General features: G+C 43.7%; 1 protein-coding gene across 1 annotated transcript in view; it reads left to right on the top strand.

The window, feature by feature from the left end:
- The window catches only part of ERBB3 (erb-b2 receptor tyrosine kinase 3), a 115095-nt gene that overhangs the window by 48990 nt on the left and 50729 nt on the right, over positions 1 to 15376 (top strand). Inside the window, exons 2-3 of the mRNA XM_089527149.1 lie at positions 244 to 395; positions 8990 to 9176. Of these exons, the coding sequence (XP_089383275.1) occupies positions 244 to 395; positions 8990 to 9176 (339 nt within the window). The remainder of the gene's footprint in view (positions 1 to 243; positions 396 to 8989; positions 9177 to 15376) is intronic.

The following is a 15376-nucleotide window of genomic DNA, read 5'->3' as shown; positions in this document are numbered from 1 at the left end:
ATGTCTAATGGGTGGTTTCTACATCCAGTAAATGCACTTCTATTTCTCTGTGAACATTAAAAGACCTGGGCAAAGTGTTGAACTCTATCAAACAGGTTCAGTACTTCGAACAGCACTTTCGAAGACTGGAGTAAAACTGTCGTGGATTAATCATCCCACTGATGTAGAAAACCCCCAGTCTGACTTTATCATTCCTATTGTGCCAATGATTTACTTACCTTTTCACTCTTTCTCTTGTTGCAGTCTGTGCAGGCACTCTAAATGGGTTCAGTGTGACAGGGGACGCCCAGCAACAGTATCAGACGCTTTACAAAATGTACAACAACTGTGAGATCGTGATGGGCAACCTCGAGATTGTGCTAATTGAACAAAACCATGACCTCTCCTTCTTGCAGGTAATGAGGGGATCAGAGAGAAAATTGGTCAGTGCCTCTCTATTTGTTGGGAGAGAGGGCTTCATATGTTGATCTTCATATGTTGATGCATGCATCCTAAGAGGCTGGAAGCTGCGCCAAAGCCATGCTCCGGTCCTAAGATGCGCGTGTCATTTAAACAGCATAGCCCCAAAGCGACTCAAAGCAGCTTTATTTTTGCCTGTCTGTTCGGGCCCTGTGTTTGAAAAATAAGTTTGCAAGGAACTGGTGTTATGCTCACACTAAACTTAATATGCATTCCCTTTGTCTAGCTCTCATAGGTTATAGCAGGAATGAGCAATCTCCAGCCCATGGGGTTTTTGATCCTTCTGCAAGCCTCTTTTTCTGTTATCTCTGACCAGTAATCAAAGAATATTTAAAGAAATGTATACTGAGAATTCTCTACGTAGAGTTAAGCTGGGGGGGGGGTCCCCTCTTAAATAGGGAAGTGAAGAATGGAACGATGCTTTGAATGCTGAGTGGAAAAATGGTAAGCATTAAATCTGGTCCCACTCATGTTGTTTTAGCTTTCCTTCCCCTGCCCTTGCCCCCATGCCCTTAGCCCTGCCCAATGTTGGAATACAGACATTCCCCCCGCAAGACCCTTCCCAAATTGGAATCCAGCCCCTGGGTTGAAAAATGTTCACCACCCTGTTAGAGAGAAAAGCTTGAAAGTCTACATATCTTTCCCTCCTGTTACCACCTGTTCTGTTTTTATCCTCTCCCCCACACCTTTAAACACCTGAATCACAAAAAACAAATAAATCAGCATAAACTATGAAAATAATACATGAAGTCATGCTATTTTAATCATGTCTATTTTGAACAATCAAATTTCCTTGTATTCAGTGAGGCTTACTCACTAGTAAATCCATTGATATTTGTGACTTTCATTTGTCACTTGTCCGACTGATCACAGGATCTGGGTTCTTAGTAGCGATAGTTGGGGTGGAAGTACACAAATATACACTTCTCTAAGTACAGTAATGGCTAGTCATAGATGGGGCACAGGATAGAAGACCAACTGTTCTCAAAAGGGCAGAATGGGAAGTGGATTTGATGCTGTGGCTTGAAGGCTGTGAGGTAAGCAACACTGTTGAGCTGGTCTCTTTTCTCCTTGGATCTTGCTCTATCTTACTTGCAGGGAAAACTATGCTAGTAGATTTCTTTTTCCTTTTTCGTCCTTCCTTCTTTAACCTGCATGCCGATTTCTAGCCAGATAGGGTCCTCCTCTGACTTATCTTTCATGAACACCAGGCAGGTAGACAGCACAAGTGTTGGATCATCTAGTCTCTGTCTGTCAAAGAGCCAAGGTGGAGGGTTTTGCTTCATCTTAAGTTGGGAAGCACCAGGCCAGTACCATGACTGAGGGAGATGTAGAATGGTGCCATGACCTGTCTACCAGTCCTGCACTTTAGGGATGTACAGAAGCAAGGGCAGCGGTGGGCAACTGTGATGGGTCCAGAGACCATGTTTTCTGCCATAGGACCCCCAAGGGCTACATGAGCTCCCCCAAAGTCTCCCTGCTCTCCCCCCAAAAAACAAAGACAAGAAACTGGAAGTGGATAGATGCTCACTTTTGGCTTTGAAAAGTGCATAATTTTTATCTTACAAAAGACTACTGCTCCCAGGGCCTTCCAAAAGAGCAATTCACTCCTCCTCACCCCCACCAGATTAAGGCAATCTGAAGAGTCTGGAGAGGTTAGGTGTTTGACAAAACAACAATGTGGTGGGAACATGCTAGGGCTAGGGCCTCCCTGGTTGTGCTGATTCATAGAGTTATAGAACCATTCAGTTGGAAGGGGCCTCATTGGGCATCAAGTCTACACACTTCTCAGTGCAGGATCTCCAGCTAAATCATCCCCAGGAGGTAGTTGTCCAGACTCTTTTTGAAGACATCCAGAGAAGGAGACTCGACCATCTTTCTTGGCAATTGTTTCCATGGCCGAACCACTCTCTCACTGTCAAGAGGTTCCTTCTAATGTTCAAACAAAATCTACTTTGTGAAGTCGAAGGCTTTCATGGCCAGCATCCATAGTTTTCTGTGGGTTTTCTGGGCCATGTGGCTGCGTTCTGGAAGAATTTATTACTGATGTTTCACCTGCATATGTGGCTGGCATCTTCAGCCCAGAGAGTGGAGAAGATTCTGATGACACAGAACAACCCAGACAACCCACAGAAAACTATAAAATCTACTCTCTTGTAACTTTAAACCATTAGACTTGTCTTTACTCTCTGGGGCAGCACAGAACAGACCTATCCCTTTTTCTCTATGACAGCACTTGATGTATTTGAAGAGTGCAATCATGTCACCCCTCAGTCTTCTCTTCACCAAGCTGAACAAGTGAAGCTCCTTCCCCCTTGCCTCATATGTTTTGTTCTCCATACATGTTATCATCCTTGTTGCCCATCTTTGAACTTGTTCCAATTTGTCTACATCCTTCTAAAAATGAGGTGCCCAGAACTAATTCAGTTTGTAGAGAGATCTTATAGCACCTTTGAGACTAATTGAAAGAACTTGGTAGCATGAGTTTTCATAGACTTCAGTCCAATTCCTCAGATGCTTTTGGTGGAGTGGAAGTCAGGGACAGACATATATATGCCATAGGCATGTGAGAATGTCAATTCAAAATCAAAATCCTTTGAATATGGAAATGAAGCAGCAAGTCGGCTTTACTGATGGTCGTTGTGGACAAAAACATAGCTATTGGGTATGGAAATAAGGTGGCACTGAAGTCTACAAAAGCTCATGCTACCAACTTGTTTCAGTTAGACTCTCAGGTGCTACAAGATCTCTCTGCATACTGATTCTATGCACTCTATATCTTTGAGAACTGGATGTGTTACTCCAGAAGAAGCCTCACCAGTGCAGAATATAGGGATATTACTTCCCTCAACTTGAAAACTATGCTTCTATTAATGCAGGCTAAAATAGCATTTGCCTTTATTTATTTATTTATTTATTTATTTATTTATTTATTTTTGCTGCAGTCTCATGCTGCATAAGTTGAACCCATGTTCGACTTACAATTAACAATAACCCCAAGATCCTTTTCACATGTAGTGTTACTGAGCCAGGTATTCCTCATTCTATACTTCTGTGTTTGGTATTTTTGTGTGTGTGTGTCTGGCCTAAATGGAGAATTTTCCATTTGTCTTCATCAAATTTCATTTTATTAATTTCTGCCTAATTTTCTATTTGAATTATGTTCCTGTCTTCACATGGGTTTGCCACCTTTCTCATTTTTGTACTGTCTGCAAACCTGATAAGATTTCTCTCCAGTCCATCATCCAAATCATTAGTAAAAATGTTGAAGAGCAATGGCCCTAGGACAGAACTATGGGGCACCCTACTCAAGACCTCCTTCTAGTTTGAAGTGCAGCTATTCAAGATGACTCTTTGCACATAGTTTTCCAACTGATTATGGATCCATCTGACAGTGTTTCTATCTAGTGCACATTTAATCCATTTGCTAATCAAAACTTTATTGGGGATCTTATCAAATGCTTTGTTGAAACCCAGAAAAATGACATCCATAGTATTCCTACCACTTACTAAAGTAGTGACCTTACTGAAAAAAAGTTATAAGATTAATTTGGTAGGATTTGTTCTTGACAAACCCATGCTGGCTCTTGTTGATCACTACATTGTCACCAAAATACTTACAGACCTGTATAATCTGTTCAAATATTTTTCCTGGTACTGAGGTCATGCTGACTGGTCTGTAGATTCCAGGATCCTCTTTTTTGTCTTTATGAGGAGAGAGACATTTGCCCTTCTCTAGTCCTTTAGCACATCACCTGTCCTCCAAGATTTCCAAAAAATAATGGCAAGCAGTTCAGAGGGTACATCAGCAAGTTCCTTCATTTCTATGGAATGCATTTCATCTGGCCTGGCAGATCTGAACTCATTTAGGTTCACTAGGTAATTTCTGACTAACTCTTTATCAATCTTGATTTGCAATCCAGCTCGCCAAGGTCTGTGCTACTGCATGAAAGAACACAGTTATCTTTTGGGGGGAAATTGAAGCAAAATAGGTACTGAGTCATTCTGTCTTTTTATTGTGAACTGTTATCATTTTGCCATCCTTTTTGAACAGCAGCCCTACTGCCTCCTTGGTCACTTGCCTGAAATGTACCTGAAAAATGCATTTGTGTTGTTCATTTTTCCCTAACCAGTCAGCTCATTCTGAGCGTTAGCTTTCCTTATACTGTTTCTGCAAGTTTGGGCTACACATCTTTAGTCTTCCTTGGCACCCTTCCTCTCACTGTATATACATATTCATTTTCCTTTTCACTTCCTTCTTGAGTTTGCTGGGCAGCCACATTGGCTTTTTTAGATGTTTCTCATTTTTTTCCTTCCATGGATTGTTTGTGATCGTACTTTTTGCAACTCCTTCTTCAAGAACTTCCACTCTTACAGACTGTCTTTTTGCTTTAGCATGTCTAGCCATGGGATTCCACAGAGTAATTCCCTGAACTTGTACAAATCAGCTTTCCTGAACTCCAAGGTCCATGTTTGATTATATTTTTCTTTGCCCTGTCCCACAGTTATGAATTATAGCATTACATGGTCACTTCCTCCTAAAGTATCAACTACCTTGATTCCAGTAATCAACTCCTCCCTATTGGACCCCTGGTGGCGTAGTGATTAAATGCCTGTACTACAGCCACAAGATTGTGAGTTCAATCCCGGGGCTCCAAGGTTGACCCAGTCTTACATCCTTCTGTAGGTCGCTAATATGAGTACCTAGCTTGTCTGGGGCAATTAGCTTACACATTGCAGATTGCTTAGGGAGTACTTAGTACACTGACAAGTGGTATAGAAGTGTACTTGCTATTACTATTGCTATTGGCTAGAATCAAGTCCAGAATTGCTGATCCCCTTGTTCCTTCCTCTACTTTTTGAAATAAGAAATTATCTGCAGGGCACATCAGAAATTTGTTATGGAACTTAAGTTTATCACAACTAGTCTCTCAGCACATATCAGGATATTTGAAGTTCCTTGTAACTACCAGTTTTTGCATCTTTGAGATTTCTGAGATTCATTTCTGAAAAGGATCATCCACCACTTCTTCTTGGTTGGTTGGCCTGTAGTAAACTTCTGCCACAATGATTTCATTTATTTCTCTATTTTTACCTAAATGTTCTCAGCTGGCCCACTCTGATCACTCCCGTAGATTTCTGTACAACTGAATTTGTCTTTGCCATGTAATGTTACTCCCCCTCCTTTTCTACCACATCTGTTATTTTTGAATAGGTTATATCCTTCAATTGTAATATTCCAATCATGGGGGTCATCCCACTGTTATGCCTATAAATTCATATTTACCTTCCTCCATTAGGACTTCAAGTTTATCTTGCTTATTTCCCAAATTGTGCGATTGTGTACTGATATTTGAAGCTTTGTTTGTTCTCACCTATTAATTTACATCAGTTTTGCTGAAGATCCCATTATATCCCTCAGCTTCTCCTCTAGAATTCATATCTTTATGATTAGAGCTTGCCTTTGGGTTGATGTTTGAATTACCATCTCCAACCCACTCAAGATTTAGTTTAAAAGGCCTCTTGGTCAGACTTGCCATGCTACTACCAAAGACATTCTTCCTAGTCTTCATATGGTGCAGCCATCTGTAGCCAGTAGTCCATGGTCTAAGAAATGAAGACTATGGTCCCAGAAGCTAAACCTCTCCCATCTACACCATCCTCATTGACTTTTTAGTATCTTACTGTCCCTGTGTAATCCTCTATCCTTCACTGGCAGAATTGATGGGAATACAACCCATGCATCAAACCTCTTCAGCTTTTTGCCCAAAGCTCCATATTCAGAGATGCTCTCCTCATCTTGGCCATGAATAAAGAGAAAGTGACATCCCAGATACATGAGCCAGGAAGACAGCACACTTCCCAATTCTCTTATCAGGCTGGCATGGAGGTGCCTCTATACCCCAAGCTGTGAGTCTCCAGCCACCAGCACCATATTATACCTAGGTGAAAGTTTCTGTGCTGGTTGGGCAACTTCCTACCAGTTTGAGGCAATGGAGATTTTGACTGTGAGCCACAAGACAAGACTGAGATACCCAGCTCTGAATTGCTCAATTGATATATTAATCTAGACCAAGCCTGCTTGTTTGGGATGTGGGATCCATGCCATTATGAGTGGGAAGGATTCTTTGTGGTGTGATTGTGCAAATGAGACCAACTCATCAGAACTTACTTACTTTCTTTCTTTCTTTCTTTCAGTAACAGAGTGAGTTGTCAACAGGTAGCAGTGTTTTCTGAAATCACAGTGTTTTTCCTTGCCCATTCCTTCTACTTCTCACGGGGAAAGCTATTTTCTCTAAGGTTCAGTTCCACTTAACATAAGATACAGGACAATATTTATCTCTGGACACCTGGAGCAGTGTTATGCATTAAAGCAACCCCCCTGACCCCTGACCCATCACCTAGAATATAAAGAATTGGCAACCACCCCACCCCACACCACCCCTGAACAAAAAAACTGAGTGGAAGGTCTAGAAGTGTAAGAAGTGGTTACTTCTGGGTCATATTTTTGGCTAATTTCAGCTGAAGCTGTGCTTTTGGGGCCTGCTGCAGGAGAAAACAACTGATGTATAATTGATGTAGGGTGCATCTATGCTGTAGAAATAATCTATCTTGACCCCACTTTAACTGTCATAGCTCTAGTTTACAGAATTCTGGGATCTGTAGTTTTGTGAGGCACAAGCACTCTTTGGCAGAGAAGACTTAAAGGTCTTGTAAAACTACAAATCCCAGGATTCCATAGGATGATGCTATAAAGTGGTGTCTAACTGCATTATTTCTACAGTGTAGATTTACCTGTGTAGAATTAATAAATCTATAGTGGTTGCAAGATGTTGTTATAGCTGCAGTCCCAAAGAGAACTAGATGAAAATATAAGGGAATAGGATTGTCAGGATCTTGAAGCCAAATTTTTTTAAAGTGGCCTTATTCAGAGATTTCACATACCAGGAGCCAGGGGTTAATATGCATTAGCTAGATAATATGACATTATCCTGTAGTGCTGCTTTTTGGCCTTTGGCTGGTCACTGAAGTAGGCAGAATGTTAGGCTCATAGTAGTTAGTAAATCACATATACAGTATATTTACACCAGGAGATTGATGGGCTGGTAAGGGGTTTAAAACCTGGCTGGCTCTTTTGGAAGGATGAATAGATTGAAAAGAGGTAATTGGGAAGAAGAGGACTGGTGTGAGGAGACTGATGGGCTAGACAGTAATTTAAACCCTGGCTGGCTGTTTTGGAAGGAGATTGAGAAGAGGTGGATTGGAATGAACAAGAGTCAGTTGAGGAGATTGACGGGCTGGAAAGTTGTTTATACTCTGGTTGAGACTCTTTAGAAGAGTAAGAGATTGAGAAGAGGTAGGCGAGGAGAGGTCTAGCTAGTTAAGCAACAGCTACAAACCCGGTAGTAGTCAAAACCATGATTGTCAAATCTCCAAATGTGGAAGGCTGATTTAAGAGTAATCTGGCTGGCTGCAGAAGACTTTCTGGGGAATTTTATCTCAGTGAGGTGAGATTTCTCAGGGAGATGTGCATCGTTAAAACTCCATTCTTGGCAAATATTAATTTAGCATGTGTTGATTGGAATTTAATAGCACTTTTCCTCAGCCCAGAGGGGACCGAATCCTAGCTACTAGCAGAAAGCAAAAGGAAGAAGAAAGTGAAGCTCAGAAATCATTTTTTCTTATCAGAGATTCTAACAAATTGTCTCACTGCAAAGTGACGAGAGCAGACTGTGCCTGATCTAGAAAGCGAGAGGGAGAGAGGATGCAACACAGTAATGACTGTTGCTACAAATGTTATGAACCATGCAAATAAGGCTGGGGTGTGCAACAAAAGAATGTGGAACTTTTAAGGCAGAGCACGCTTGCATGTAATGGAGGCATGCCCTTTTCTTCATGTATGGGTTGTCTCCAAATACAATTAAAGGAGAAGTGGAGGCAATTTATAGCATGGGGCAGGGGAGTGGGGCAGAATTTTTTATCTGCCACCTCCAACTCACCAGCCTTTTCCACCATCCATTTTCATAGTTTCCAATGAGGAGTGGCTGATAGTGGCAGTGGATGTTCTTCCTTCCTGCCTACCATGTGTCAGGCAGAAACCACTTAGGCACCTCCTTGACTGTTACTTGAAAGTACTTCACTTTTGAAAACACAGGTCTGCTCCTTTCATGTTCAGCTTTTATTTTAAAACAATATACAATATTCCCTTTAGTTTCTGTTCCTTCATGGAGTTTCCCAGGAATGCTTCCCTCATACAACCATTTATAGAACATTTTGGTTCTGATTTGAAAGCGCTGTCCTTAAGAGTTCCAGGTTATTTCTCAATCTATCATCAAATGAGGAAGAGACTATGGAAAGCCATTGCCTGGAAATAAACACAGGTCTCATCTCCTGTCAAGTCCAGACAAAGCCCAAGATGTAGCTTGTTTTGAGTAGTGACCATTTGTTCCATTAGCAAAATTATTACCTGTGTAATTTTATAATGGACAGGTGGATGTTTTGATTATATATATTCTTTGACTTTTTCCAGACTATCCGAGAAGTTACCGGCTATGTATTGATTGCCATGAATGTCTTCACATACTTGCCACTGCAGAATCTGCGCATGATACGAGGGACCCAGTACTATGAAGACAAGTATGCTCTCTACATTGTCCTCAACTATGAAAAGAATGTCACACACGCCCTCCACCAGGTGGGCTTCAACCAACTCACGGGTGAGTCAATGGGAAGATTGGAATCTTCTGCTAACAAAGCAGTTACTACTGAACTGCTCCTTACTGAATCTTTTCCACTGTGAAATCATTGTACGTAGTGGTGAATAATGGACTGCTTACAGTATTACTAAACTGGTGAAAATGGCCTCTGGTTAGGAAGGATGAATAAAATGAGGTTGCTTTGGTATGCCACCAGGGTGCATCTTAAACAATGCGCGCATGACTGTATTCCTTCACTTCCCTCTTGCCAACAGGATCTTACTATGCCGTGAGTCTCCACTTCCTCTTTTAGTTCATGCGGGTGACTTGGTCATCATGCCACCTGTCTGCCTCCCCAATTTATCTTCCTGAGGTTTGGCTTGAGCAACTATTTTCAGTGACTGGCCACACAAAGCAGTACTAAAAAAAGATCTCCTTATGCATGTCTTATTTTATTGACATTGATGCATGTAGACTCACTTGGAAGCAGCAATGAGTTATGGCTTACCAACACATGTTGCTTATGGTCATTTAAAGATAAAGGAAAAGGTAGTCCCTTGACATGAATGTCTAGTCATAACTGATTGTACGGGATAGTGCTCATCTCTGTTACTAAGCCAACAGGCCAGCGTTGTCTGAAGACGAGTCTGGTGGTCATGTGGCCAGCATGACTTCACCGGACACTGTTGCCTTCCCACCGAAGTGGTACCTATTCATCTACTTGCATATGCATGCTGTTGAACTGCTGGGTTGGTAGAAGCTGGAACTAGTGATAGGAGCTCATTCCATCATGCAGCACTTGGGCCTCGAACTGCCAACCTTCCAGTCTTCTGATCATCAAAACTGGCGTCTTACCCACTAAGCCACTGCATCCCTACTATCTCAAACTCTGGATAATTTTTAAACTAATAATTTAGAAAAAAAAAAGGGGGGGGTTATCATGTGGCATATACTATTAGCTCATTTCTCAGGAAGAAGGGTTGTTGTCTACCTCTCCCACGCTAATTTTCAGATTGCCCTCTACACTTTACACTGCTAAAGTTGTGAGCAGGGGAGCAAAAAATGAAGTATGTTGGCCTGAATCCTGTTGTCAACCTTGACTAGACTGGCAGTCCTGACTAAATTCATCCACTGAATCATCCACTGACCCAGCTGCTGAATGGTGAATCAACACTTGTACAACTCCTTCTTGTTCTGTAGATCTACTCTAGGATCCTTTATAGTAGGATGCATGCATTTGTTCCCTTTTCAGTTACTATGGTAAGCTTCTTTAGTCATTCAGCTCTAGTCATAATCAGAAAAATAGTACATAGTGCTGGACAGACCATTGTATTCATTGTGCATATCTTTCTCTTGAACTGCTCCTTGCTGGCAAGAGTGGGCTGTACTGGAAAGGAGCCAGTGTATGTGGGACACTGGGGTGTTACTGGGTGGAGCACGGCTGCTTGGTGAAGAAATAAGATTACTTCAGCAACTGTCACCTTGAGGTAGCAGAAAATACATTCCACTGCTGAGATTTCATACTGTAAGTCCAAATGATCACCACATGTTGTGTAGCTTTTGGGACCACCTAGGCCATGTGGTATTTTTTCTTCCTCATGATGCGATTCCAGGTTACTCCTGGGGTAAACTGTGTTGTGTTTCCTAAATACACATAGAAACACTCCAGCAACTAGTTATGAACTATTAAATTCATGATGATTCTTTCTTTTTAAGAGAGGGAAAAGGAAAGAAAACCACTATGTCTTATCTGATTCAAATTTCTGGGTATTGGGTGTGGTGTTCTCTTTGATACTTCTGAATTAAAGGGACCAATATAGCCCAAGCCTTCCTTGTCACAAGTGAAATGATGGCCACCCTTAGTAAAGAAAACATTATGAGGAAAAGCCCTCAGCCAGTAACAAGGTTGGGTAATAAAAACAAATGGCAAGATTTGCTGGATGAGGCGAAAGTTTCATACAGTCCAGCATTGAATCCTGTTCCCCATAGTGGTTGCCAACCAGCTGCTTTTAGTAACCTTCTGCTTCTAAAATAGGCTTCTGCTTCTGCTCCAAGCATCTTTTATTCTGAGAATTTTAACTCTGAACCTGGAGGTCTCATATAACCCCTGTGACTAGTAGCCCTTGATAATGTCTAACTTCTTTTTAAAAACATCTTTTTTTAGCAGCAACGTCTAAAAATGAATGTTTTGTGAGGAGGTATTTTCTTTTATCTGTCCTTTTTCCTCCATATTGTTTCTGAACATGGAGAGCTATTTGCTAAACATCTCTTGGCTTGCCACAAGCAAAGGCAGCCATCTTAATTGGCCCTACTTGTAGGCTGCATGAACTGGATGCCTCAAGCAACAGCCGATTAGTGCCAACAGATCATGGCTGGGAAGGCAAGGGGACCACCAGCTAGATTGCAAAGGTCAGAAGAGTATATTCCAGGCAGTCTGCTGTACATCTTGAAAGCTATCCCAGGGATAACCTAGTCACAGTGATCCATGCATTGATAAATGCAGAATACATGGGGGTGCCCTTGAAAGTGACTTGGAAGCTCCAGCTTGTACAAAATATGGCAGCTAGATTGCTGATCACAACATCACCTAGAGATCATAGAGCACCAGTGTTAAAGGAGCTGCAATGGCTACCAATAAGCTTCTAGTCTGAATTCATAGTGCTTGTGGTGACATTTCAACCCTCAACAGCTCAGGATCTGGAACCCCCCCCCTCTCTATATTGGAGTAGTGTGGGGCAGGGGGAGGTATGGCGGTAGGAGAGTGGACCAGCGTTACAGGGGAAGGCGAGATGGATGCTTAATATCTATCCCTCCTTCCTGTCCCTCTTCTAACCAAAGAGATCTGAGGGTCATTCCAACCGTACCACAAACCCTGTCTCTGCTCCTGTGCAATGCCAGGTCCATTAAGAACAAGACCCACATCATTCATGACCTGCGGGAGGATAACAACTGTGACCTGGCTTGCATTAGTGAGACCTGGCTGGGGCCTGAAGGGGAAGCTGTGTGGGCTCAGGCCCTACCTGCCGGGTACTCAGTGAAGGACCAGACCAGGTTATGTGGGCGGGGGTGGGGGGTTGCCTTGATTCATAAGAACACCTTGTCTCTATCTAGGAACCATGTTTGACAGACTTCCTATATTGAGTGTATTTACTTGACCCTGAAGGCCAAAGACAGTCTAGGGATCCTGTTGGTCTACCAGCCACCCCGTGCACTAACAGACTCCCTTACCGAGCTGACACAGTTGGCCTCGGAGCTGGTGTTGGAGTCCCCCAGGCTTTTGGTCCTGGGGGACCTCAACATCCCCTTCGCGGCCAACCATATTCCATCAGGTGCGGCTCGGGAGTTCATGGATACCATGACAGCCATGGGCCTGTCTCAACTGGTCACGGGGCCTACGCATTCTGCGGGTAATACAATGGATATGGTCTTTTGTACGGACATGTAGATTCCGTGGGCGGAAATAACCAACATTTCCGCCCTGTCATGGACGGACCATTTCCTGGTAGAGGCAAAAATCAAGGCATCCACCCAGATCCCCCCGGGGGTGGCGGACCTATTAGGATGGTCCACCCTCGAAGGCTGATGGAACCCAAAAGGTTCCAAGAAGCCCTAGAAGGCTATATGGTTGGAAATGACGGCGATTCTGTTGACGCCCTGACTAACATCTGGGACATTGATCTCTCCAGGGCTATACACAGTATTGCTCCCAAGCGTCCTCTCAGGCCTGCTTCCAAAAAACAGCCCTGGTATACGAAAGATCTCCAGGCAAGGAAGCGGGTGCTGCGACGTCTAGAGCGTGACTGGCGTAGACATCAGCGCTTAGCCGACAAGGCTCTCCTAGACCTTCTTTTGGAGGACTATGGAGAGGCGATAGATGCAGCAAAGAATTTGTTCTACGCTGCACGTATCGCGTCCGCGGAGTCGCGTCCAGCAAAGCTGTTCAGGGTAGTGAGGGAGCTTACTCGGCTCCCTCCTGCTCCGAACCCTATCTTGGAACCATCTAAGGCCTGCTGTGACCAATTTAACAACTTCTTCGCGGATAAAATCTCTCGGATAAGGACTGATCTTGATGCTAGTATTAGTGTAGATACCAGAGTAGAGGTCTCCAGATCGTCCGTAGACTCGATTGTACTGGATCATTTTGAGTCTGTTAGTACCGAGGAAGTGGACAAGATCCTTAGAAGTGTTAGGAAGACAACTTGCTCCCTCGATCCCTGTCCCTCGTGGCTAGCGGCTCAGGGGGGAACGGTAGTAACTTCCATGTTACACCGTATAATTAATACATCACTGAGGGATGGGCAATTTCCATCTAGCTTAAAATTGGCCACTGTAAAACCATTGCTAAAAAAGCCCTCCCTCGACCCCCTGATGCATAATAATTATCGGCCAGTATCGCTTCTGCCATTTTTAGGGAAGGTGATCGAGAAGGCGGTTGCAATTCAGCTTCAATCGATCTTGGATGAGACGGATTATCTAGACCCATTTCAAACTGGCTTTCAGGCAGGCTACGGGGTTGAGACCGCCATGGTCTCCTTGGTCGATGATCTTCGTCTAGGCATGGACAGGGGTAGCGTGTCCCTGTTAGTGCTTTTGGACATCTCAGCGGCTTTCGATACCATTGACCATGGTATCCTTCTGGAGCGCCTGGGGGAGTTGGGAATCGGGGGCACTGCACTCCAGTGGTTCTGTTCCTACCTCTCAGGTAGGTTCCAGATGGTGCAGCTGGGGGACGTGTGCTCCGATAAGAGGGCCCTTACATCTGGTGTCCCTCAAGGAGCCATTCTGTCCCCCATGCTTTTCAACATTTACATGAAACCGCTGGGAGAGATCATCCGGAGGTACGGGGCGCGCGGTTATCAGTACGCTGATGACACCCAAATAGTCTTCTCTATGTCTCCGACTGATTCAATGACCAAGGATGGCATCTCTCCTCTCGTTGCCTGTCTGGAGTCGGTAATGGGCTGGATGAGGGAAAACAGACTCAGTTTGAATCCAGAGAAAACGGAAGTACTCGTGATAGGTTCTCCGGGCTCGGGGATGGCGGTGTTTCCACCTGTCCTAAACGGGATCACGCTTCCCGTGAAGGACTCAGTTCTCAGTCTGGGGGTGCTCCTTGACTCGTCGCTCCACCTTACATCGCAGGTGGATGCGACTGTCAGGAGCACCTGTCATCAGCTTCGGTTGATACGCCAGCTGTGTCCCTACCTGATAACCTCTCGTTTGGATTTCTGCAATGCGCTCTACATGGGGCAACCCTTGTACCATACCCGGAAGCTGCAATTGGTGCAGAATATGGCGGCAAGATTGGTCACTGGTACTTCCAGGGCCACTCACATAACACCGGTCCTTAAAGACCTTCATTGGCTGCCTATTCGCTTCCGGGCGCAATACAAGGTGTTGGTTATTACCTATAAAGCCCTAAATGGCTTGGGCCCAGGGTACTTGGAGGACCGCCTCTCTCCATACAATCCACCTCGCACACTCAGGTCAGCTGGGAAGCAATTGTTAAGGGTTCCAGAAGCTAGATATACTACCACCACTCAGAGGGCCTTTCCTACCTCGGCCCCCAAGCTCTGGAACTCCCTTCCCGGCGAGCTCTGCTCGGCCACCTCGCTGGACCAATTCAAAAAGGGGTTAAAGACATACCTGTTCCAGTAGGCTTACCCCTAAACCCTGAAGTACTCCCCCCTCCCCTCTCAGCAGCATTTGTCGCTAGCTTGAGATTTTTTAGATTGTAGTAATGTAGATGTATGATATGAGTTAATTTTATGATGGTTTTTATGGTTGTTGATGATGTTATATTGTTGTGTTTTAATATGCTGTTAACTGCCTTGATCTCCGGAAAGGCGGTATATAAATAAAATTTTATTTTATATATATATACACACACACACACACACACACACACACACACACACACCTCTTCAATGGCTGAGGTCTGCTAGAAAGCCCTCTTCTCTGTCCCCACCATTGGGGATGATACACTGTGAAAGGATATGCTGTGGCACCCTAGTTGTGAAATACCCTACTCATGGAGTCAGTCAATGCCAACAGTGGTGTTACTCTGATGCCTAACCAAAACATGTTTTTTAAAAAGTTATTAAAGTCCCTGGGGACTGATTTAATCCAAAGTGGCATGTGTTGTGGTTTCAAATTATTTTAAACTGTTTGTTGTTGATGTGTGCCTTCAAGTTATTTCCAACCTGTGGCAATCCTAAGGT

The sequence above is a fragment of the Sceloporus occidentalis genome, unplaced genomic scaffold, assembly GCF_023333645.1.
Source record: "Sceloporus occidentalis isolate IW3139 unplaced genomic scaffold, rSceOcc1.0.p SCAF_1, whole genome shotgun sequence".
Classification (NCBI taxonomy): domain Eukaryota; kingdom Metazoa; phylum Chordata; class Lepidosauria; order Squamata; family Phrynosomatidae; genus Sceloporus; species Sceloporus occidentalis.
The sequence above is the reverse complement of the archived record's forward strand: the minus strand, read 5'-3'. Positions and strand labels throughout refer to the sequence as shown.